The sequence below is a fragment of the Odocoileus virginianus genome, chromosome 5, assembly GCF_023699985.2.
Source record: "Odocoileus virginianus isolate 20LAN1187 ecotype Illinois chromosome 5, Ovbor_1.2, whole genome shotgun sequence".
Classification (NCBI taxonomy): domain Eukaryota; kingdom Metazoa; phylum Chordata; class Mammalia; order Artiodactyla; family Cervidae; genus Odocoileus; species Odocoileus virginianus.
The window spans coordinates 73,440,895-73,464,562 of NC_069678.1; the positions used below are offsets into that span (position 1 = coordinate 73,440,895).

General features: G+C 51.2%; 1 protein-coding gene across 1 annotated transcript in view; it reads left to right on the forward strand.

Annotated features, from left to right (window-relative positions):
• Positions 1-23,668, forward strand: part of GLIS1 (GLIS family zinc finger 1) — a 239,582-nt gene that overhangs the window by 143,353 nt on the left and 72,561 nt on the right. The window contains 2 exon segments of the mRNA XM_020871407.2: positions 2,790-2,967; positions 11,250-12,132. Coding sequence (XP_020727066.2) covers positions 2,790-2,967; positions 11,250-12,132 — 1,061 coding nt within the window.

A 23,668-nucleotide genomic window follows, 5' to 3' on the forward strand; every position in this document is an offset into this window, starting at 1 on the left:
AACGTTCCTGGTAATCAAGTGGGAAGGCTTGGTGAATAGGACTTGATACATGCTGGGCTGCTGGGCACCTTCCGGGGCCCTACCTTCCATCTCTCCACATATCTTCCTGTGGGAAGAAGGAGCAGGTAACTCAGAGCGGGTAGGTTACCCAACGGGCCTGTTGGGTAAAGAACCTCAGAACCACATCCTTGACTCAAAGGCTCTGGAAGAAAGACCCTGGCAGAACAGCCCCACGTGATGATGAAGCTGTCTTTGTGCCAAATGCTATTAATGGTCATAAAATTATCCACAGTTTTCTGAGGCTCAGTCCCAGGGTTTGCCTCAATGGGACAATAAAATCACAAGCAGAAATGATGTGGGAAAGGCAGAGACCGCCAAGCAGAGACAGAGTTAAATGAGTGGCAGCCTGCTCTCATTAACTCAGGCTGTTCACATTTGTTACCAGGGATTTCTTTTTAATTAAAAAATGGCCAATTTATTAAAAAATAAGCTTGTGAGGGGCTGGCCAAGCAGCAGCCAAAGCTGGCGGGAGTGAGGTTTCCTCACAGCAGGACGTTGGCCAGTGCTTGGCCTGAGAAAGTGACCAGAGGGCCACTTCTGAGGACATGCTTGTCTGGAGATGCGTCAGCTGCCCTGGGACCTTGAGAGCATTGCATTCTCACCTGCAAACTGTAAAGAGCTTGAAGGGTGAATTCCTGTGTCTGCTGGAGCTTTGGGCACATGGCGAATTAGCACTGAGGGTCTGGCCTCCTGTGAAAGGGCCGCCGTGGTGGCGGGCAGGGTAGAATTAGGCTTGGGGGAGCTGGATCCATGAGAATGAGGTTGGACTTTGTCACTCTGAGAGGCCACTTTTTGTTACACAGGGATTAAAACATGGGGTTTGGGTCTGATGGGCATGACCCAGACTGTTACTAGCTGTGTGATAAAGTGAGCAGTTTAGCCTTCCTGAGCCTCTGCTTTCTCCTCTGTACAGTGGGTATAACCCTGATCTGGCCTTGCCAGGGCAGCAGGAGGCCCCGATGAGGCAGGGGAGTGAGGACCTGTGCATACTGCTCAGCAAAGGGCACTTCTCTTGTCCTTGTCCTTACACTTCTGGGCTAATTGTACACTGATATCAGCTCTTTTCCCATCTTACTGGTTTATCTTGCTCAGTGTTGACAGTCCCCAGACAGTCCTTGGGCCTGTTGTTGTTTAGTCACTAAGTCATGTCTGACTCTTTTGTGCCCCCATGGATTGTAGCCCTCCAGTCTCCTTTGTCCATGGAATTTCCCAGTCAAGAATACTAGAGTGGTTGCCATTTCCTTCTCCAGAGGATCTTTCCAACCTATGAATCGAACCCACATCTCCTGCATCGCAGGAGGATTCTTTACCCCTGAGCCATGGGAAAGCCCCCTTGGGCCTGTTAGTAATGTTTTATCACCTCCATCAGACTGTACTTTTCGGAGTGCTGTTTGATGTTAAGAGCACTTGCCACTCCTGGTATCCCACTTACTAGGCACCCACGCTTGCCTGGGGGCTCTGCACCTCAGCTCTCAACACCTGACAACATATTTGGAGAACTTGCATGGCTGTCCCATTTTGTACGGGGGGACTCAGCCTTGGGGAAGGACTTGTCTGAGTCACAGGCTTGGTTGGGGGCAGGAGGGGCTCACATGGGGCTCACCAGGCCCTGAAGCCCATACCCTTTCCTCGTTAGCATAACCCTGGCAAATGACTGGGTGGAAAGTTCAGGAAGACAGGCTTTGGATTAACCCTCATCACACTGTAAATGAGGAAACTGAGATGCAGAGGGGGCAGTGAACATGTAGCAACCGTGCCTAACATTTGTTTATACTTTTATATAGTTTTTAAGGGCTTTCTGTAGATTTCAAGGGGTTTCCCAGATGGCAAAGAGGTAAAGAATCCACCTGCCAATGCAGAAGCCGCAGAAGATGCAGGTTCAGTCTCTGGATCAGGATGATCCCCTGGAGTAGGAAATGGCAACCCACTCCAGTAATCTTGCCTGGGGAATCCCATAGACAGAATAGCCTGGCAGACTACAGTCCATGGGACTGTAAACAGTTGAACACGACTGAGCATGCACATAGATTTCAAGACTAATTGAGGCGTATCTACCTCAGTTTGTCTCCTTAAAAATCCAGGAGTTGGGCACAGCAGGGCCTGTGACAGCCCTTCCAAGAACCATGGAGATAGGGAGGCGTGAATAACTGTGTCCTCTGCCTCTGTGGAGTAACGCAATTTGGAGAACAATGTGCTTTGAGCTTTGGTGATAACAAGAACACGTAATGCAATTTGGAGAACAACGTGCATTGAGCTTTGGTGATAACAAGAACACATGCTGCTTAGTGAGCACTTCCTCTTTGACCTATAAATGTCAGTGACACACACCCATTGGGCACCCAGCCCCCGCTGTGGCCATGCATGTTGTCAAATAAGTGTCAGAATCCTAAATTGTCAACTCTAAGAGGCAGGAATGCATGTGTCTAGCATGCACCATGTTTCCTGCGCCGGAATAGTGTCTGGTACGTTGTAAGTGTTCTGTGTTTGTTTGAAGATGAACAGTTACCCACTGGAGCTCAGCATCTGCATCTGAGAACTGGGGATTTTATTACAGACCTTGTTGGTGATTATGGGAATTAATAGGTGTCCCCAGTGCCTGGTACAGCAGAGACTCGGGCTGTATTGCTCAAGGGGCTCTGTGCCATGTGTGCCCCAGTGACTGCCCTGTACCCACACCTTCTACAGTCCGTCCCCACTCACTTTGTCTCCTCTTGTCCCTCTCTGCATAGTGAACGGGAGCTACGGCCACTGCACTCCAGGCTCGGAGAAGAGTCTGCTGGATCTGGACCTTGCCGAGGGACCTGGCCCCACCTGCCGCCAGGGCCTGTTCCTGCCTACAGGAAGCCCGCCACCCCGAGGCCACCCCCTCGCCTGCGAGAGGCTGCTGCATTTCCCCCACCCCAGCAGGTAACGCGCTCCAGCCCCACGCATCAGCTGCCTTCTGTAGACAGTCCCTAGGCCCCACAGACCTAGGGTCTCCAGACCTCACCTGGCTCATGGGACACATGGGGAAACTGAGGCATGGGAGGGCTAGAGACCAGCTGGAGCCCTTGAGGCATGTGGATAGCTGCCTGGTCTAGACTCCATATGTCAGCACTGCAGCGCCTCATGAGACATAGGAATGATCTTACTGAGGAGGGTTTCCCCATTGCCGAAGCTGAGCTTACTGCTAGAATTAGTCATTTCGGAAGAATAAGATTCAGAGGATGGGAGAGAAGTTGAGGGGGGAGACCCTAGCTCAGGGTTCATGCACAGTGTACTGTCCAACCCTGGACGGTTCCTCGAGTGGAGAGGAGTTCCTCCACCCAGGAGTTTCTCCTGCCCCAGGAAGCCGTTGCCCCACAGAACTCTGCCACGTAACCATCATTCAATGCTGGTGATGTGTACCTCTGAAGAGATATTCTGTCAGATTGCATGTGGGACTGAACTCCGCCTCCTGAGACTTCTCCAAGGGTCCCAACCCTGTTGCTATGCCCCCTAGTTTGCTGACAGGCAGACACCAACCCCAGGCAGGCCTCTGCACCCACCCACTCATCCCCAGGGCCTTCATCCACTGCCTGGGGCTGCTCTCCTGGGGCCTGTCTCACTGAGCAGAAAGTCTAAAACTGGCCCACTTGCCCGTTTATAGTTGGTTCCTTCACCAATCGTTTATCAAGCCCCAGTTCTGTGCCGGGCATCATGGTTCATCCTGGGAGTGGGGGTGCCTTGGTGAAGGAAGTAAAGGTCTCCCCAACAGAGTTTACTTTTCAGTGAAACCTCCATGATGGGAGAGAGTCCTCGTTAGCAGGGGGCTTATTCTTCCCACATGGAACCATTTTCTTTGAGACTATAGACTCTCCATGGTTTTCTTTGATATCAGTAAGACTTCTGATTTACATCAGTGTGTTGATCTGCTTGTGTAACTCAGTGAAGCTCTGAGCCATGCCTGCGGAGCCACTCACGATGGGTGGGTGATAGTGAAGAGTTCTGACACAGCGTGATCCACTGGAGCAGGGAAAGGTAAACCACTCTAGTATTCTTGCTGCCAGAACCCCATGAACGGTATGAGAAGGCAAAAGATGTGACATCAGAAGATGAGCCACCCCCACCCAGCTCAGGTCAGAAGTTGTCCAGTACACTGCTGGGGAAGAGTGGAGGGCAATTACTAATAGCTCCAGAAAGAATGAAGCAGCTGGGGCAAAGTGGAAATGGCGCTCAGCTGTGGATGTGTCTAGTAGTGAAGGTGAAGTCTGACGCTGTAAAGAACAGTACTGCCCCGGAACTTGGAATGTTACACCCATGAATCAAGGTAAATTGAACATAGCCAAGTAGGAGGTGGCGAGAGTGAACATTGGTATCTTAGGAATCAGTGAACTAAAATGGATGACAACAGACAAATTTAATTCAGATGACCATTACATCTACTACTGTGGGTAAGAATTCCTTAGAAGTGGAGTACTTCTCCTAGACAACAAAAGGTTCCACAATGCAGTACTTGGATGCAATCTCAAAAATGACAGAATGATCTCATTTTGTTTCCAAGGCAAACCATTCAACATCAAGTAATACAAATAATACAAGTTCATGCCTCAACAACTAATGCCGAAAAAGCTGAAGATGACTGACCCTGTGAAGACCTACAAGACCTTCTAGAACTGACAACAAAAAAAGATAACCTTTTCATCATAGGGTATTGGAATGCAAAAGTAGGAAGTCAAGAGTTCCCTGTGGTAACAGGCAAGTTTGGCCTTGGAATAAAAAACGAATCAGGCAAAGGCTAACAGAGTTTTGTCAAGAGAACACACTGGTCATAGCAAACACTTTCTTCCAACAACACAAGAGACAGCTCTGCACATGGACATCACCCGATGGTGAATACTGAAATTAGATTGATTATATTCTTTGCACCGTATGGAGAAGCTCCATACAGTCTGCAAAAACAAGACCTGAAACTGACTATGGCTCAGATCAAGACCTCCTTATCACAAAATTCAGGCTTGAATAGAAGAAAGTAGGGAAAAACACTGTACTATCCAGGTATGACCTAAGTCATATCCCTTATGATTATACAGTGGAGGTTATGAATAGATTTGAAGGATTAGTCTGGTAGACAGGGTGCCAGAAGAACTGTGGACGGAGGTTTATAACATTGTATAGGAGGCAGTGGCCAGAACCATCCTAAAGAAAAAGAAAAGCAAGAAGGCAAAGTGGTTGTTTGAGAGGCTTTACAAATAGCTGAGAAAAGAAGCAAAGTAAAGGTAAGGGAGAAAAAGAAAGATATATTCAATATTCAACTAAATACAGAGTCCAGAGAATAACAGGGAAAGCCTTATAGTTAAGAAAGCCTCTTAACTGAGCAATGCAAAGAAATAGAGGAAAACAATAGAATGGGAAAGACTAGAGAGCTCTTCAAGAAAATTGGAGAGACCAAGGAAACATTTCATGCCAAGATGGGCACAATAAAAGGACAGAAACAGTAAGGATGCAGCAGAAGTAGAAGAGGTTAAGAAGAGGTGGCAAGAAAACGCAGAAAAACTGTACAAAAAAGGTCTTAATATCCCAGGTAACCACGATGATGTGGTCACTCACCTATAGCCAGATATCCTGGAGTGTGAAGTCAAGAAGGCCTTAGGAAGCATTACTATGAACAAAGCTAGTGGAGGTGATGGGATTCCAGTTAAGTTATTTAAAACCCTAAGAGATGATCCTGTTAAAGTGCTTCAGTCAATATGCCAGCAAATTTGGAAAACTCATCAGTGGTCACAGGATAAAAAAAAGGTCGATTTTCATCCCAACCCCAAAGAAAGGCAATGCTAAAGACTGTTCGAACTACCACACAATTGCACTCATTTCACATGCTAGCAAGATAATGTTCAAAATCTTTCAAGCTAGGCTTCAGCAGTACATGAACTGAGAACTTCCAGATGTACAAGCTGGGTTTAGAAAAGGCAGAGGAACCAGAGATCAAATTGCCAACATTTGTTGGATCATAGAGAAAGCAAGGGAATTCCAGAAAAACATCCACTTCTGTTTCATTGACTGCACGAAAGCCTTTAACTGTGTGGATCACAACAAACTGTGGAAAATTCTTAGAGATGGGAATACCAGACAGCCTTACCTGTCTCCTGAGAAACCTGTATACAGGTCAAGAAGCAACAGTTAGAATTGGACATAGAACAACAGACTGGTTCAAAGTTGAGAAAGGAGTACATCAAGGCTGTGTATTGTCACCCTGCTTATTTAACTTCTATGAAGGGTACATCATGCAAAATGCTTGGCTGGGTGAAGCACAAACTGGAATCAAGATTACTGTGAGAAATATCAATAGCCTCAGATAAGTAGATGATACTACCCAAATGGCAGAAAGTGAAGAGGAACTAAAGAGCCTCTTGATGAGAGTGAAAGAGAGTGAAAAAGCTGGTTTAAAGCTCAACATTCATAAAACTAAGGTCATGGCATCGAGTCCCATCACTTCATGGCAAATAGATGGGGGAAGTGGAAGCAATGACAGATTTTATTTTCTTGGGTTTCAAAATCACTGCAGACAGTGACTGCAGTCATGAAATTAAAAAACACTTGCTCCTTGGAAGGAAAGTTAGGATAAACCTAGTCAGTGTATTAAAAAGCAGAGACATCACTTTGCTCACAAAGGTCCATATTGTCAAAGCTATGGTTTTTCCAGTAGTTATGTACAGATGTGAGAATTGGACCATAAAGATGGCTGAGCGCTGAAGAACTGATGCTTTCAAACTGTGTGCTAGAGGAGACTCATGAGAGTCCGTTGGACTGCAGGGGGATTGAATCAGTCAATTCTAAAGGAAATCAGTCTTGAATATTCATTGGAACGACTGATGCTGAAGCTGAAGCTCCAGTATTTCCCACCAGATGAGAAGAGCTGACTCACTGGAAAAGACCTTGATGCTGGCAAAGGTTGAGGGCAAGAGGAGAAGCAGGCAACAGGGGATGAAATGGTTGGATGGCATCACTGACTCAATGGACATGTGTTTGAGCAAACTCTGGGGGATGGTGAGGGACAGTGAGGCCTGGTGTGCTATAGTTCATGGGGTTGCAAAGAGTTGAACGAACGTGACTTAGTAACTGAACAACAACGGTTCGTCTGCTTGAGCTGCCATAACAAAACCCTTCTGATTGGGTGGCTTAGAGAACAGACATTTATTTCCTCACCGTTCTGGAGGTCCAAGAACAAGGTGTCTGCAGGTTTGGTTTCTCCTGAGGGCTCTCTCCTTGGCTTGCAGATGGCCGCCTTCTTGCTTCCCTGTGTCCTCATGGGGTCTTTTCTTGGTGTGTACACCTCTGGTGTCTTGTCTTCTTACAAGGGCTCCAGTCCCGTTGGATCAGGGCCTTGCCCTATTTCCACATTTAACCTTAATTATCTCCCTAAAGGCCCTACCTCCAAATCCAGTCACAGTGGGAGTTAGGTCTTCAAACTATGAATTTTAAGGGGACACATTTAAGTACCTGATGAGGAGTAAGCAAGCATCTTTTAGACTTTGATCTGTGCATTGTTTAGCGACAGTCAAATGCATTCATCTGCTTCATTGTTCACTGAGGCTCCCCTGGCAGCATCTAGTTTGCTCAGTGAAATTCCTTCTATCTTAGGGAAGAAGCTATACTAACCTAGTCAAAACTTAGGAAGTAGAATTCTTCCCTCCCTTTTTTTTTTGGTAGAGATGATCAGAAACATCATTTGTTATTTTGGATGTCATTTGTCAGAGCACCGCAGAGCCTGTACCCAGGACCCTACACCAGCATCAGTCTGAATCGCGACTGCTTCTGCTGCTGATCTGGCTCTTCCAAACGTCCTCATTTTCCTGAAGAAAAAGAGCCTCCAGGCCCCATCCCACACCTAGTTGCATCCTGTGCCTTCTCCCTCCCACTGGATTGCCTTGTGTCTTGAGGTCTCTCCATTCATGCTGCTCCCTCTAATTCAAACAGATCAGGTTCAAATTCCTGCTCTCACTGCCTGCCTCTGAGGGCTGGCCACATTGCTTCATTCCTAAGTCAAATAGATGGTAGTGTCTCCCTTGAAGAATTTGGCCATGCCTTCAGCAGATACGTGCATCATTGTATTGTTGGGGTTCATGAGACGGCCCCTGGGAAAGTGGCTGGAGTTGTTCCTTCTTTCTAGGGACCTGTGCTCACAGTTTCTAGAGATTGCGATGGGAATTGCCTGGGGTGACAGGACTCAGCAGCAGAGCAGGGCCAGAACGGCTGCCTGGCCTCACAGGCACAGCAAGGGCGAGGAGAGGGGCTGCCTTAGCTGGCATTCAGAGCCAGGAGACCCTGGGGCCTGAGCTGACCCTTCCCTGCCTGATGCCAGTCAAGGTTTTGCTGTTGCTTATTCAGGTAGCTAGCTTCCCTAGTGGCTCAGTGGTCAAGAATCCACCTGCTGTGCTGGAGATGTGGGTTGATCCCTGCGTTGGGACGATCCCCTGGAGGAGGGCATGGCAACTCACTCCACTGTTCTTGCCTGGAGAATCCCGTGGACAGAGGAGCCTGGCGGGCCATAGCCCATGGGCTCTCAAAAGATTCAGGCATGACTTAGCAACTAAACCACAAATTCAGGTAACTCAGTCACAGAACAACACAGCTCTTCTCTTCTCGTGTTGGTTGCTTTACCCTGGCTTTATTATTTTTTACTTTATTTATTTTTAATTGGAGGATAGTTGTTTTACAATGCTGTGTTGGTTTCTGCCATACATCAACATGAATCAGTCGTAGGCATACCTATGTCCACTCCCTCTTGAACCTCCCTTCCACCTCCCACCCCATCTCACCCCTCGAGGCTATCACAGAGCACCAGGTTGGGCTCCCTGCATCACACAGCAAATTCCTACTGGCATTGATTTTATAAACGGTCTGTTTTTAAAGCAATTGCTCCAAACAGATGCTCATCTGGCTGCCCTTCCCCACCCATGCCCACCTTCGCCAGACCCAGGATCATGACCACGCCAAGAGCACTATTTTTTTTAAGCTCCACAAAGTCACAACTTCAGATCCGATCTTTAAGCTACTCAGAGCTTTCTGCTGGCATTGGTGGGCCCAGAGTCCCCAGCCCTAGAGATTGGGGGTATGTGTTTGCTCCCTCTGATTCCACCTGGTGACCATGCTCTGGACAGCAGAGTTCCTGGGAAGGAAGAGAGGCCTCTGGTGAGTGGGGCAGAGACTTGTTCAAGTGTAATTGAGAACCGAACAGAAGAGCCCTTTCCCCAGCCTCCCATCCAGGGAGCACTCCAGGTTAGGTTCTGCACATGGGAAGTCTGCACACTGGGAGGGAAGGGGAGCCTAGGCTCTGGTCCCAGCCCTGTCACTGGTTTGCTGCTTGTGGCTGCTGTGAGTCCCCGGCCCTCTTGGTAGCAATGGTGTTGGAGCCAGTGGTGTCTGAGGGCTCCAGGCTCTGACTTTCCTTCTCTCCTGTCCTGTGTCCGCTCCACCACCTCAAGGCTGGAGCTGAGGATGCCAGAGCTTCAGGGACTCCGGGAGGGAGAGGATGGGGCTGCCGAGCCACGTTGGGCAACAGATGGACAGGTGATGACCCCACCACCACTGGCTCCAAAGAGCCCCAGGACGATGGCGGTAATAATGGCCATGCTGGTGGCCCCCTTCACCCTGCCGTCCCCTTCCCAGAGGGCTGTCACAGCACCTGCTTCCTCCCTTGATCCTGGCAGCACCCTTTCACGGGTGAGGAAACTGAGGCTTGGCTGGGGAAAGGTAAAGGGCGTGTGGGGTCAGGCTTTGGACACGTCAGGAGGCCCCTTATTCTGCCCAGCCAGCTGCTGGGGCTTCTCTGGTCCTGAGTCCAGTGTCACTTTGGTGGTGTCTCCCCTTCTCAGAATCCTCTGATGACCGGCAGGCCCTGACACCTCTCTCTGCACAAACTTGTCCTGCATTTGGGAGAGGCCCTCTCTAGGAAGGCGTGTACTGTGTGATGATGACAGCATCTTGACCAGCTGGGCCCTGCCCATCATCATCCTCACCCCCAGGAGAGCCATTCAATGTCGGGGTGCAGGGAGAGGCCCAGAGCATCTTGCCAAGGTCTGCACAGCGAGGTGTGGCTGAGCCTGGCCCCAGGTCTCAACCTGAGACCTGAGGGTTGGGAGTTCCCTAGTGGTCCTGTGGCTAACACTCCATGCTCCTAAAATGCAGGAGACCCAGGTTCGATCCCTGGTCAGGAAATTAGATCCTGCCATGCCGCCATGAAGATAGAAGATCCTGCATGCTACTATTAAGATTCAATGCAGTATGACAAAACCCACTGCAATGTTGTGAAGTAATTAGCCTTCAACTAATAAAAATAAATGAAAAAAAAAAAAAGAAATTAAATGAGCTAAAAGAAAAAAAAAAGATCATGTGTGTGCATGCTTAAAAAAAAAAGACTCAACGTGGCCAAATAAATCAATAAATAATTTTTTTTTTAAAAAAAGAGAGAGACCTGAGGGTTAAGAGAAGTTAACCTAGATTTCCCACTGTCCCACTTGGCCTGCCTTCCCACAGCTTCTCCCCAGAGTGGCATTTCGTGCACTCACTGGCTTGACATTCTGGAACATTCCCCCCAAAGAAAGTTTTCTTCTGTTTTTCCTGGGATGACCCCCTCACTGTGACTGTGATTCAAACCCCTACCCACTGATGTTCACAGTGGAAAAGCAGATTGCTTGGGGGCAGAGCATCACATTTTTAGAAATTAAGAATGCTTACAAGAATTAAGAGAGATTTAAGGGACAAGTAAGCAGCATTTAAAACCGATTGGACCTGGTGTCCCTCAGCCAACCATTCTCGGCCTTCTTCCTCCAGAACTCACTAAAAGGTCATGGGCAGGGGGACAGGGCAGACCCAGGGAGGCCTCAGAGGCAGGACAGATGGCGCTCGGTCTGGAGAGGGTAGTCTGGATATAATAAAAGGATAAAATGCACGCCTTACTGGCATCTTCCTCCACACATCCATGTTTTCAGACCTCCTGCCTCTCCTGAACATCTCCCCAGCCCCCTCCTCTTCTCTCTCCCCTTCTTGCTCCATACTCTTTCCTGCTCACTGGACCACCAGTCCTCATCTCTCTGCTGCCAGCTGTCAGCCTTCCTCCCCTGCTCTGGGCTTCTCTGCCTCCCTCCGTCCTCAGGCTCCCCGCTGTCCCCTGCCTGGCCCCCCACTGTGGAGTGCCCACCCTCTCATGACCCCTCTGCACTGTCTTCCAGGTCCCCCAGGCCCCAGGCCACCTATGTGAATGGTGGCCTCCCAGCCACACAGCACATCAAGCAGGAATCCCTGCCTGACTACCGGGCCATGACGGAAGCTCGCGCACCCCCATCCGCCCACTGCCGCGCCCCATCGGCCACAGGCCTGCACACAGACCTGGACCTCCCGGGCCGAGGCCTTGCCAACCCCGCACCTTCCTGCTACCTTCTGGGCAGCGAACCCAGCTCGGGCCTGGGACCCCCGCCTGAGGCCCACCTCCCCGAGGGGGGCCTGAAGCGCTGCTGCCTCTTGGGGCTGCCCCCCACCTCCTCGGTCTCCGTCTCGCCCTGCGCTGCCTCCGACATCACCTCCATCATCCGCTCCTCCCAGACAGCCCTGGTTACCTGTGTCAACGGACTCCGGAGCCCCCCTCTGCCGGGAGACACGGGGGGCCCTCCCAAGCGGGCCCGGCCCAGCTCTGCGTCCACCGAGAGCAACGAGGGCAGTTTGCGGCTTGAAGCCTGCCGGAAGGCCGGCTTCCTGAAGCAGGAGCCTGCGGACGAGTTCTCAGAGCTCTTCGGGCCTCACCAGCAGGGCCTGCCGCCCCCCTACCCCCTGTCTCAGCTGCCTCCTGGCCCGGGCCTTGGAGGCCTGGGGCTGGGCCTGGCGGGCAGGGGGCTGGCTGGGCGGCAGGCGTGCCGTTGGGTGGACTGCTGCGCAGCCTACGAGCAGCAGGAGGAGCTGGTGCGGCACATCGAGAAGAGCCACATCGACCAGCGCAAGGGCGAGGACTTCACCTGCTTCTGGGCAGGCTGCGTGCGTCGCTACAAGCCCTTCAACGCCCGCTACAAGCTGCTCATCCACATGAGGGTGCACTCGGGTGAGAAGCCCAACAAGTGCATGGTGAGTTGCCACGGCCTCCGGGTTTGCCCCCACAGTGCTGCACCCAGCTCACTGCCCTGGGAGAGCTCTGCCTGGGCGCCTCCCCTGGGGTCTGGCCGGGGTCACCTTGCTTGAAGAGGGAAGGACCAATCCTGTAGATGTGGCCACTGGTCACAGTGGTCAGTGCCCCATTCACTGGGGACCTTGGCAGAGGGCTCCTCGGACTCACAGGGACCCTCTTCTCCACCCTCTATGGTCTGGTGTCAACGCGCACCTGTTCAGGTGGCGACACATGTGATCTGGGGTCAAAGCAGCTCAGCCAGCCTTCTCTCTTACACACAAATGCTCAGTGTCCCACCTGCTGATGGCCAGGTGAGTCATGGGGAATATGCTTGCCCCGGCTCTGGCTCTTCACTCGGAGTCACAGGCTTGATTTTGTCTACAGCGCACCGGGTCCTCATAGGCATCAGGCTTGAGAGCTGTGGGTGCCCAGGGCAGGCTTTGGGGTGAGACCTCCGGTTAGCAGGTAAGGCCCTGGATAGCACCTGCGGTGTTCTGGCTGAGGTGGAGACTAAGGTTTCCAGGGACATGCCTCGGCTTGCAGACACACACACACACACACACACACACACACTGTAACACACTGTAGGCACTGAGGCCTCCAGCCCTTCTGACTGGTCATCTTCACATGCTGCTCTCACTGTGGTGGAAATCTGTATCAGGTTAGGAATGTCATCTTAGTCTCTGATATCTTTAGTCAAGCCACCCCCAAGGCCGCGCCGGCTCACCAGGACAGGTGCCTGCCTGGGAGTGGAAGGGCCAATGGAGGTACCAAGTCCCAGCTCTGTTTTCCCAACTATTGGGGCTTGGAAGAGGCAGAGGAAGGAAGCAGTGTGCCTCATCTATAGGGCCAGCGTCATAGCCAAAGTTGAGTTCTTCCAACACTTGTATGCACTCACTGTCTCCGGGCCCTCTCCTGCCTCATGGAGAACTCAGTCTGGGAAGAGGTGCAACTAGGGGAGAGGTGGACCTCTCTCTGTTCTTGCTCAAAGCGCCGGGCAGCATTTGCAGGGCCAGGGAGGGGGCGAAGAGCATTGACAACCAGCAGCATAAACTCCATCCTCCTGGGACCAGCTGTTCGCCCCTGGGGCCCGTCTGCTTGTGACTTGAACACCCACTGGACCAGCTTATGCAACTTCAAAGAGGTTATATCTTGAGGATGAGAAGGAATTCACTCTGTAGACAGGTGAGGGGCAGGGGACAGCCTCTGCCAAAAAGTGAAAGTAGGGTGGTTGGCATGCTGGGATCATGGGGAGGGGCTGGAATGAGCAGGCTGAGAAGTGGACTGTATTGTGTGTCTTTGGGCTGAGAGTGTGCTGCAGGGAGAGCTGGTGGCCAGGCTGATTCCTGGTGATGCCCCTGTTCATTTGGGGTGTTGTGACACGTGACTTCTAAGAGGGCATGCCCCTTTCCGGAAGAAGTTGTCCAGAGAACATCACAAGGCAGGGGTCCTGGACCACACACGGTCCCCGTCTCTCTCCGAGATCCTGCAGTTGACAGCCACTGAGCTGCAGTTCTCTTTCACATCTTCTCTCTGGGGGTGACCTCACTGGTACCTGAAAGGCCCTTGGCCGCCGGACTTGAATCCTGGCATGACACTTTTCTTGGGCTCCCATGTAGAGTTGATGGGAGGGAGGTGAGTGACAGGCTCTGAGATGGAGTCTGCATCCACCCAGGGAGGAGAAACCTAAACAGGCTTCATGGAGCAGGTGATGTTCAAGCTATGTCTATATTTACCTGGGGTTGCCAAGGACTTTTGCAGATGAAGAAGTGGAAGTTCCATAGGGCCTAGCTGGCCTTCCACCTGCTGCTGTGAGAACACTTCGTATAACCTCTTAGGGGGTTTAGGATTATGGTAGTAAGACCAGCAAGCCCAGCTCCTGAGTGCTGACTGTGTGCAGGAGTTCTTCTAAGCCTGTGGTCCTCATGCTCCCTATGGTCTTCACAACAACCCTATGGAGCAGGTACTATTTATCCCCATTTTAAAGATGAGGAAACTGAGGCTCAAAGAGATTGTATAATTTGCCCCAGGTCCCACAGTTAGAGACAAACCATAATGACAACAATAATAGAGGCTAATAATCTTGCTAGTAATACCAATAAAAATGATGAAAATAACTTGCCCCTTGTGGCTCAGCCGGTAAAGAATCTGCTTGGCAATGAGGGAGATCTGGGTTTGATCTCTGGGTTGGGAAGATCCCCTGGAGAAGCGGAAAGACTACCCACTCCAGTATTCTGGCCTGGAGAATCCCATGGACTGCAGTCTATGGAGTCACAAAGAGCTGGACACCACCCAGTGACTTTCAGTTCACTTTCAAGGTTACACAGCTAGTAACCATGGGAGTGGAAGTTGAATTCTCATCTTTCTGAACTGTGATGCTCCTGTTTGTGTGCATCTTCCCCTGTTAAACTGATTGTTCTCTGGGGTCCTGGGTCCAGGGCCAGGGCTGGCCCTGCCGGGTGCCATCCTCTGAAGATGGTAGCAGAATCTCTCAGCTCTACCCTGCGTGCTGTGGGCGTGCTGCCTCTTCCAGAGAGACCGGTGCAGTAGGTAACCCAGGGGAAGGGGCAGGCTCTAGCCCGCACCCAGATCAATAAAATCTCCCTTCCCTGTAAAATTATTAATTTCCCATGACAGGCCTCTGCTACCATGTGCTGTAATAGACAAAGGAATTTTGGACCCGGAGCCTCCAGAGAACAGGAAATAGATGAGACACTTTGATTGAAGAGTAAATGGCCCACTAAAATAGCAGTTAATCCTTTTATTATCTTTCCAGCAGCCGTTTCCACAGTTCTTTCATGAGGTAAGCCTTCCCCGCCCTGTCCAACTGTAACACTCCCGTCCTCGTCCTTGCAGCTGGTTCACATTTAGCCTGCAGAGCCTCTGCTCCCGCACCAGGCGGGCCTGGAGGTGCCTGGAGGAGCCTAGCTCCCCTCTGCCCAGGCCGTTCATCCTCAGGCCCAGCCAGAGACCGGGGACTCGCCTCGCCGCCGTGCACCCTCCTTCCCTGGGCGCACCACCCGCCCCCCACTCTGCCCTCTCCGCGGCCCATCCGCGCCGTCCAGAGGAAGCTCCCTAATCTCTTTGCAATATCCTGTTATGTTTCTTACGTTGTCAGAGTTGTCTTAGCCTTATTAAATTTGGGGTTTCATCTGTGTTACGATAGCAAGGTTACGTCCAACCCAAATACTGACGCGACGCCTCCAAGACGTTAACTTTGAAAAGATTAATTTCTTGCTTTCTTAGATTGGCTCTCCCAGACGGTTGGAATTCTGATTGTCTGAGACTGCAGAAATTAGCAGACTATGAGTTTGCTTTTTTCCACGTTGAGAAAAAGACAGGCAGAAGTGAACGAGGAGAATCTCTCATAACCTTAGGTTTTATGAAATAATCATGACAATTCCTGACTTTTGTGAAGAGCTTGACCAAAGCTGTGAGCACAGCATGGAAGGTGTGAAAGGCAGGTGAAAGCACAAATCTAGAGTCATGCTGACCTGGGGCCCTGCTGCTTACCAGCTATGTGACCTTAGGCAGGTGACTTAACCTCTCTGAATCATAGTCAATTGTAAAATGGAGTGATAATAATACCTACCTTTTAGGGCTGTTGCTATTAGGATTGAAAGAGGTGACATAGGGAAGTGCTTAGTTAATTCTCATCTTCCTCAGGCATACTCTTCACACAGAGCATCTGAAGAGATTCATACAGTAGCCCTAGGAGTTAGGACGGGTCAGTGATGGCTATTTTACCAATGAGGAACCTGAGGCTCAAAAGAGCCAGGCAGGAGTGGAGCCCGGACTGGAGGTCGGCTGAATGGGCAGCCTCCATTGTTGGTGGGGTGGGCAGGACTGTCACATGTGCTGGTGGCCTTGTGGCCAGGTGTCTGCCAGTGACAGAGAGCCTCTGCTCGGTGCCAGACAGATGGCTGCTCAGGGTGACTGGAGTTAGAAGGGGGAGCTGGGGCAGAACCACAGGGAGGAGGCTGTGGTCCCTGCCCTCCCAGTCCTGATGCACAGCTGGAGCCTCGAGTCTAGACTTACATCCTGCCTGGGTTCCTCTGGCAGCTGCAGCCACACTGACCATTGGTCCTCATCCCTTGCCCCCTCCAGACTGTCCTCAATGTTGTCGGACCTGGGACCAGGGATGTACATGAGAAAGAGGCTTGACTGGGGGTCCGGGATCATACCTCATAGGCAGTCCTGAGGAAGGAGAGACCTAGTTTATTCCGAGACAAGCTATGTCCAACTATGGATTACCTTGCCCTCGCTAAGGTAATGTCAGCTCAAAGACGCAAGGTATCTGCTCTGTATCACCTGGTGCAGCTGCCTGGACCATTCCATAGGCTACCACCTTTGCTCAGACTCTCCCTTCAGCAGAGTAGAATCCTCAGTGCTGCTCATATCACAGCATGTGGGGTCCAGAGCATCTGTCCCCGCCCCCCAGTGTCCTGAGACCAGCCCGGTGGGGGGCCACATTCCTGGCCAGCTGACAGCCCTGACTCATCTCAGCATCTCCGGCTCATCCCAGGGAATTATCCAGGAGTTTGAAATGACTGAGCAGGCAGCTTTACCAATCCATCCTCATCATGTAGATAGAGGGCATGGGGAAGACAGGCCCTGAGAGAGTGGGGATCCAGGATCGCACAGCAGATGGGGCAACTTCAGTGGGCAGGGGGCTTCCTGATGCGACTGGTCACCAGAAGTTGGGAAAGTGACCCTCCAATGAAGGAAAATTCACCCCCTGAAACACTTGCTTTGCTGGAGGGACACCTCTCCTGTGTGCCAGGAGTCAGGAGTCTAGAGATGAAGGTGATGTGATGCGAGACTTCTAGCACCAGGGGAAGGATTCTACCCTTTAATCCTGTGGTCTTAACTGCTGGACGAGTGAGGGTGGGAGAAGAGCCAGGAGCTGCAGTGTTCAGCCTGGCTGCTTGTCGGAGTCAGTCAAGGCAGGATGGGAACATTATTGAAATACTCACTGGCTGATTTTTCAGTATTTAGGGCTTCCATACATGCGTGGTCTCAGCCCTCAGAACATTCCTGGAGACTAGAATTATCCCCATTTTACAGATGCGGAAAGGCTAGTCCAGTTCATGCCCAAGTTCAGGTCCCAGCTGCATCGTGGGATCAAATTTGAATCCAGGTCTCAACCTGACTCCAGAGACTGTGCACTAGCCATGACCCCGAGCCATTTCCCAAGCAGAGAATCGTCATCTGTTTACGCATGTTGGGAAAACATTCGGATCTGAAACTCACTCAGCAAGCTGATATTGAGTGCCCCTCCATGTGCCAGGCCCTGGTGGGCAGTGGGTTTACAGAAGGGAATCAGAGTCAACCTGGCCCCGCGGAGCCTTGATGGAGCAGGGAAGCAGATAGACACCTGCGTTTAACTAGTTTTCCTAAGCCTTGGCCCATCATCTTAAGAGCCTGCAGGTCCCTGCCCGGCCAACGTGATGGGTCTTTTGTTCTGTATTAGAGAACACTCATGGGATGAAGAATAAGACATTTCACCATGGTAAAAATCATTGTCACCTGAAAACAGTCTCCCTTTCTGGAGGCTGGGGTTTCTGGTGAGATTAAAAGTCTGTAAAATTAAGCATGGTTTAAACCGCTTGCTCTGGAGGAGCCTGCTGTACGTGAGCCCATAGAGGCCAAGCTGGTCCAGCCAGGTCTGGTCACCAAACCCACCCACTTTGGAAATGTGCCTGAGCCTTGCCTTGTCCTGAGGGTGGGGAATGAGAGGGGTCTGGGTAGGGAAAACTTTCTGAGCAAATGCAGTCCTCAAGTTAGCACTGTGCACTTATTAACAGCCCTTACTGAGGTCCATCCTTTGGGTCTTGGCTTTTGCTGGTACTTCTGTATGGGATACCTTTTCCAGCCTGTGCGTGCCTGGCTAAGTTGCTTCAGTTGTGTCCGACTCTTTGCCACCCTGTGGGCTGTAGCCCGCCAGGCTTCTCTGTCCTTGGGAGTCTCTAGGCAAGTATACTGGAGTGGGTTGCCATGCCCTCCTTCAGGGGATCCTCTCAACCCAGGGATTGAACCCATATCTCTTACGTCTCCTGCATTGGCAGGCAGGTTCTTTACCACTAGTGCTGCCTGGGAAGCCCAGCAAACTCCTCACCATCCTGCACAACCCAGTCCAGTGTCCCCTCCTCAGCTCCCCTTCTCTCTTTGCCTCCTGTTCTCCCAGCAGGCATTGCCCCATTTATAACGGTGCTCCTGGTGTGAGTATCTCTTTGGCACCTGGCCTGGCCTTGGAGGCAGAGATGCTGAGCCTATTCCCAAGGCTTTGCTGGGGTGGTCATCTCACCTCTGTGCTCCGAAGCTGTGTGAAGTTGCCTGGACACTGTCCTCCAGAGCAGTTTCCTATAAAGATGCAAGATTGGAGGGACCTTAAAGATGGTCACAGCCACTCCTAATCTGATGCTTGAAATTCTCCTGTAGGAAAGCCTTAATTTTAAACCTGGCTTTGCTACCTATCAGCCTGTGATTGTGTGCATTTAACTTGACTTTTGTGAGCCTGTTTTCTTACCTGTAAAGTGTAGAGAATAGGACTGTTGTGAGGCTTCAATGAGGGACTGTACACAAGATGCTTGTGCAGTGCCTGTCACACAGTAAGCACAGCACGTGATCCGACTGCTCTGGGCAGTTTGCATTAGGATACGAAAAGAGGGAGGGTCTAAAATGCACAGCGGTCATGCAGTCCTGAGTGTCCCCAGAGGAACAGAAGAGGCTGTCTTAAGTTCCAGCTTGGGCGTGGATGTGGCTTTGGATGGGTCACTTGGCTATGCTGAGCCTCAGTTTCCTGATCTGTGAAATGGGATTAATGCCTGGCATTCTGTGTTTCTTGGAGCTCAGCAGATGCTCCTGCCCTTTCCCCTCTTAAGTTTCCAGTTCTGTAGATCTTGGCTTACACTGGATGCCTTCCTCTCTTCCCCAGTTTTTAAAACTTAAACTCAGGGGCCTTCGTAAGGAGAGGCTTTCTGGAAACTCTAGCCTTGGGAACAACTCAGAGCCCTGAGGGGTTCCACTCATCACTGTATACAGGGGGAAACTGAGGCCACAGATGGAAAAGACTTGCCTGGAAAAGAGGAGAGAAAGGAGACTCATCCCGCTCTGCTGCTTACTGACTGTGCAAACTTGGACAAGGCACTTCACTCCTGAGCCTCCACTAATGCATCTGTAAAATGGGACTTGTGATGCTCACCCAGAAGAGTCTCTGAGGAGTGGAGGCTTATGCTTTGAAAACTGCAGAGGGCCCTGCAGAGGGTATCAAGTTGAGTCCCCAACTCCCAGACCAGTGCTCCTGCCCACAACCAGGCCCGGAGTACACAGCCACCCTCCTAGGCCTGTCCCTTCCAGCTGGGTTCTCCAACCACACAGAGCCCGTTGGCCGCATGCTTCCCAGATTCAGTGCCTTTAGGCCTCTGTGTGAAGTTCTGCCCTCCTCCTCCTCTGCTCCACAGCCCTCCATGCCCACCCCTCTCCTTTCCACGTCTGTCCCCCACCACTGCTACCCCCGTGCACTCCCCCATCCCCAGCCCTCCCTCATCTCCATCCCCGCCTCCCCGCCCCCCATCTTATTTGAAGTCTGAGTCAGGAGTTGGTGAGTCAGGAAGGACCAATGGCTAAACATAGACGATAACTGTTGGGGTTCAAATCCCCATTCTGCCCCTTAACCAACAGTGAGACCTCAAACAAGTCACATGGCCTCTCTGAGCCTCAGTTTCCTGTCTGTGTAAAAGGGAGAGTGTTGTGAGAATTAAATGAGATCATGTGTATGGAGCGCTTACCTCATGCCTCCTGGCAAAATACTCCATGCTTCATGCTTGAGAACAGGAGCTCTTGTTATTCTTTTTTTTTTTTTTTTTGAGTCATCAAACCCGAGCTCTCAGAGAGATGAGAATTCCTGGGAGCACCGGACCGGAGGGTATAGGAACACTGGCCAAGTTTTGTGAAGTCAGCACTGCTTTATGGAATATGAAAAAAATTAAGGATAAAAAAACACAGCCCTCTGAATTGAATTTAAAATAATAAAAAGAGAAAAAGCGTTTGAATTTAATGTAAGTGGAATTGAAATGATTCTCTTATTGGCATGAGAAAGTCAGATAGAATCAACAGTGACTTGAAGAAAGTGTCCAGAACATGTTTTCTAAGAGGGACATCCTGGAAATGTTAAACTTCATGATTGAGCATTAATAGGCTCTGTCTCCACTGATGGCAGATGGGTTATCTGAGCCGGCCTCCTGCGCCTCACTTGGCCTGCTACAGTGATGGACCTCATCTGTTAAGTGAGTGATGAGCCACACCCCCCTCTGTAGCCTCAGTCACCTCCATGACCCAGGACACTCAGCTTACCTATTTTCCTCTGTCGGGAGGGTGCCTTGGGCTCAGCTGTGTTGTCTCTCCCCCTGCCTCCTCGCTGCCCCACACCACTGCTAGCTTCTCAACACAAGTTTTATTGATGCCCTCACTGCACCAGGGCTTCCCTTGTGGCTCAGCTGGTAAAGAATCTGCCTGCAATGCCTAAGACCTGGGTTCGATCCCTGGGTTGGGAAGATTCCCTGGAGAAGGGAAAGGCTACCCACTCCAGTATTCCTGGCCTGGAAAATTCCATGGACTATATAGTCCATGGGGTCGCAAACTGTCAGACACGACTGAGTGGCTTTCAATTTACGGTGCCAGGTTAGATGCTAGGAGCAGTGGGTGCAGCATCAAATGAGGAATGGTCCAGTGCTGAGTGCATTAACCAAATGCTGCAGAGACACAGAGGAGGGAAAATCATCCCCCAGGAGGTCATGAGAGCTAGGCTTTGGAGGGAGAGTGGGGGCCTCCCAGATGCAGATCATGAGAGAAGGCATTTCATGGAAAGGGAGCAGCCACACAAAAGATGTGACGGTCCTGACCCTTGGGGGGAACATAGGTAGCCTCTTGTATTTGAAGTGTGTTCTGTGCATGGGGGCTGGGAGCAGAAATGGTAGCTGAAGTTGGCCCTACAAGATCTTGAAGTCCTGTATGAAGAGCTTGGACTCTACCCTGAGTGGTGGGAGGGTGCTGAGCAGGAGAGTGACACAATCAGCATTGCCATTTAGAATATTGTTCATGTTGCAGGAGCATCTGAGGGGGAACAGCAGTAGGCAGATGAGGACAGAGAGGCCCAGGAAGGAGCTTTCTTCCCTGGGTCCACTAGAGCAGAGAGTGGAGTCTGGCTGCCAGTCAAGGCCTGGGCACCATGAGCCAGCCTAACTCAGCTCAGCTCAGTGAGCCGGGCACAGTGTCTGTACCTGATTGGGTGGGTACCAGAGCTCAGTCCTCCTTTGGAAACGGCATCCAGAACATTTACCAGTGGGAAATGGGAAAGGCATTTCCCATAATGTGGCTCCGTAAAGTTTGCACAACTGTTCTTTGTTTTCCATCCATCCCCACAATAAATCTTCTTCCACTGCCAGCAGTTGGGCCTCTGGGTCTGTAAGTGATTACCGCGCTGACTCGTGCGGCACTGCCTCCTCAAGATGCATTCTTCTGACGTGGGTAATGATAAAATGAGAGCCCATCACTGAGACTCACGGCCTTGCGAGTGGCGATTTCCAAATGGCTGGGAGGTGGCCGCCTGCTCTGGCCTCCTCCACGTACCCCCACTGCCCCAGCCTCCCTTGATAATCAGCCATGTTGGGGACATAGAGCAGAGAGCTCTGTGAGATCACGGGAGTCCTGGGCTGGGCATTTCTTAGGAATGGTGGTCTCTGCTGTCATGGAGGAAAGTAAGTACCCAGTGCGTGTTCAGCTGATGGACCATCCACCATCCTCTCTGTTGGACTGAGACAGAAAGCACAGGGTTTTTCAAGCTAAAAGGAACATTTGCAGCTTCCAGGGCATGACCAGGCCCTGGGGTGAAGTGTGGATAGGTAGCTCCTGTGCTCAAGGAATGCTTAGGGCAGTGACAGGACCCTTCTGTTATAATGGCGTCATTGAAATCCACAGTGGGGAAGCTTCCTGGCCAGGTGTCACATCTCCTGTCCCTGATTCCATGCTCCATCATCTTCCCACTCCCCACACTTGCCTTCTGCACCGCAATTTAACCACAAAATCTGCTGAACCCCTTGTTTGGGGAGTCAGTTTGGCTGTGGGGTCCTTTCTGACCAGGTTTAGTTGCCAATGAACGTGATAGCAGTTGGAAAACAAGGGAGTTTGGCCCCAGGAAGAGTCTTCTGTGCCTCTAGTACTTTCCCAAGATTCCAGCCCCACTCCCTGCTCTCATTTCTTCTCCCCAGGCATCCAGGGCAAGAGGAGGTGGCCTCGTGGAGGTCACAAGTCTGAATGCTTCTTGCTGTATGCTGGTTCATACTTGTACTCTTTGCTAGTATGGAGACTGAGGCCTGTAGAGAGGGTTTGGCTCATGGAGATCACAGAGCAAAAGAACTAAAGCTCAACTCCCTTGCTTCCCAGCACAGTGTCTATGGAGTACCTACTATGTGCCATGTTGAAAGTTGACTTGTGTTGCCTCTGTCTGTACTACCACTGCCTCCCAGGATTCTGGAGGATGCCAGCTTGTGTGGTGTTTGCACTGGGGAAGAACCCCCCACCCAGGGCATCTCCTCTGATGCTGTTCCCAAGCCCTACAGCACTGTTTGACAGCTAGGGACTTGAGGCCTGTGGTGGGAGATGGCCCACTGGAGGTTACACAGAGGAGTTGGCTGGAACTCCTGGAACCCATGGCAGTCCACATGGGTCAGAATCACCTTCCCTCCTGGCAGGATCCAGTTCAGCTGGCCCTGGCCAGAAGGCTCCAGGGAGGCTGCAACCAGTGGTGGGTTGCAGACATCACAGCTCCTTAAGTACGTTAGAAAAGTATGATGGTTGATTGCTGTGGGTGTTGGTCCCAGAGGAAGCCTGGCTTGTGCAAATGCCCACCTAGGTGAGCACCAACACGAGTCTGCAGCTCCTCTGCCCACCCTGAGCCCTTACCTTCTTCATGCACATGTAGCCACCTGGCCTTGGGACTCAGTTTTTTCACGTGTGTGACAAGGACTTTGATTGGTTCCAAGCCTTAGGTTTCCTGATCCCAGCTCCACCAGTCTGGGTGAGACAGTGTGGGCCTGGGGTGCAGAGCTTGGCTCCCTCCCCAGCTTTGCATCAAACAGTCTTGTGGCTCTGGAAGAGCCACCAGACCCTTTGGGACTCTGTTTTGTCATCAATAAGATGGAAGGTTTGGATCCAAGATCCCTAAGATCCTTTGAGCTTAGTTACCTTTCAACATTCCTGGCAGGGCCCTCGGGAAGAAGAAGGAAGTGAGGACAAGAAAGGGGCAGGTATGGCTCCTGTGAGCTGTCCGACCTCGGTTCCTTCCACACCTGCTCTGCTCTGGCCACACGGGCTCCCTGCTGTTCCTCACACTTGTCAAGTTCATTTCCACTTCAGGCTCTCTGTGGCTCTTCACTCCACCCAGGATTCTCTTGTTCCAGCCCTGCCTCCCTTTCACTCAGGCCCATGGAAGCTTTC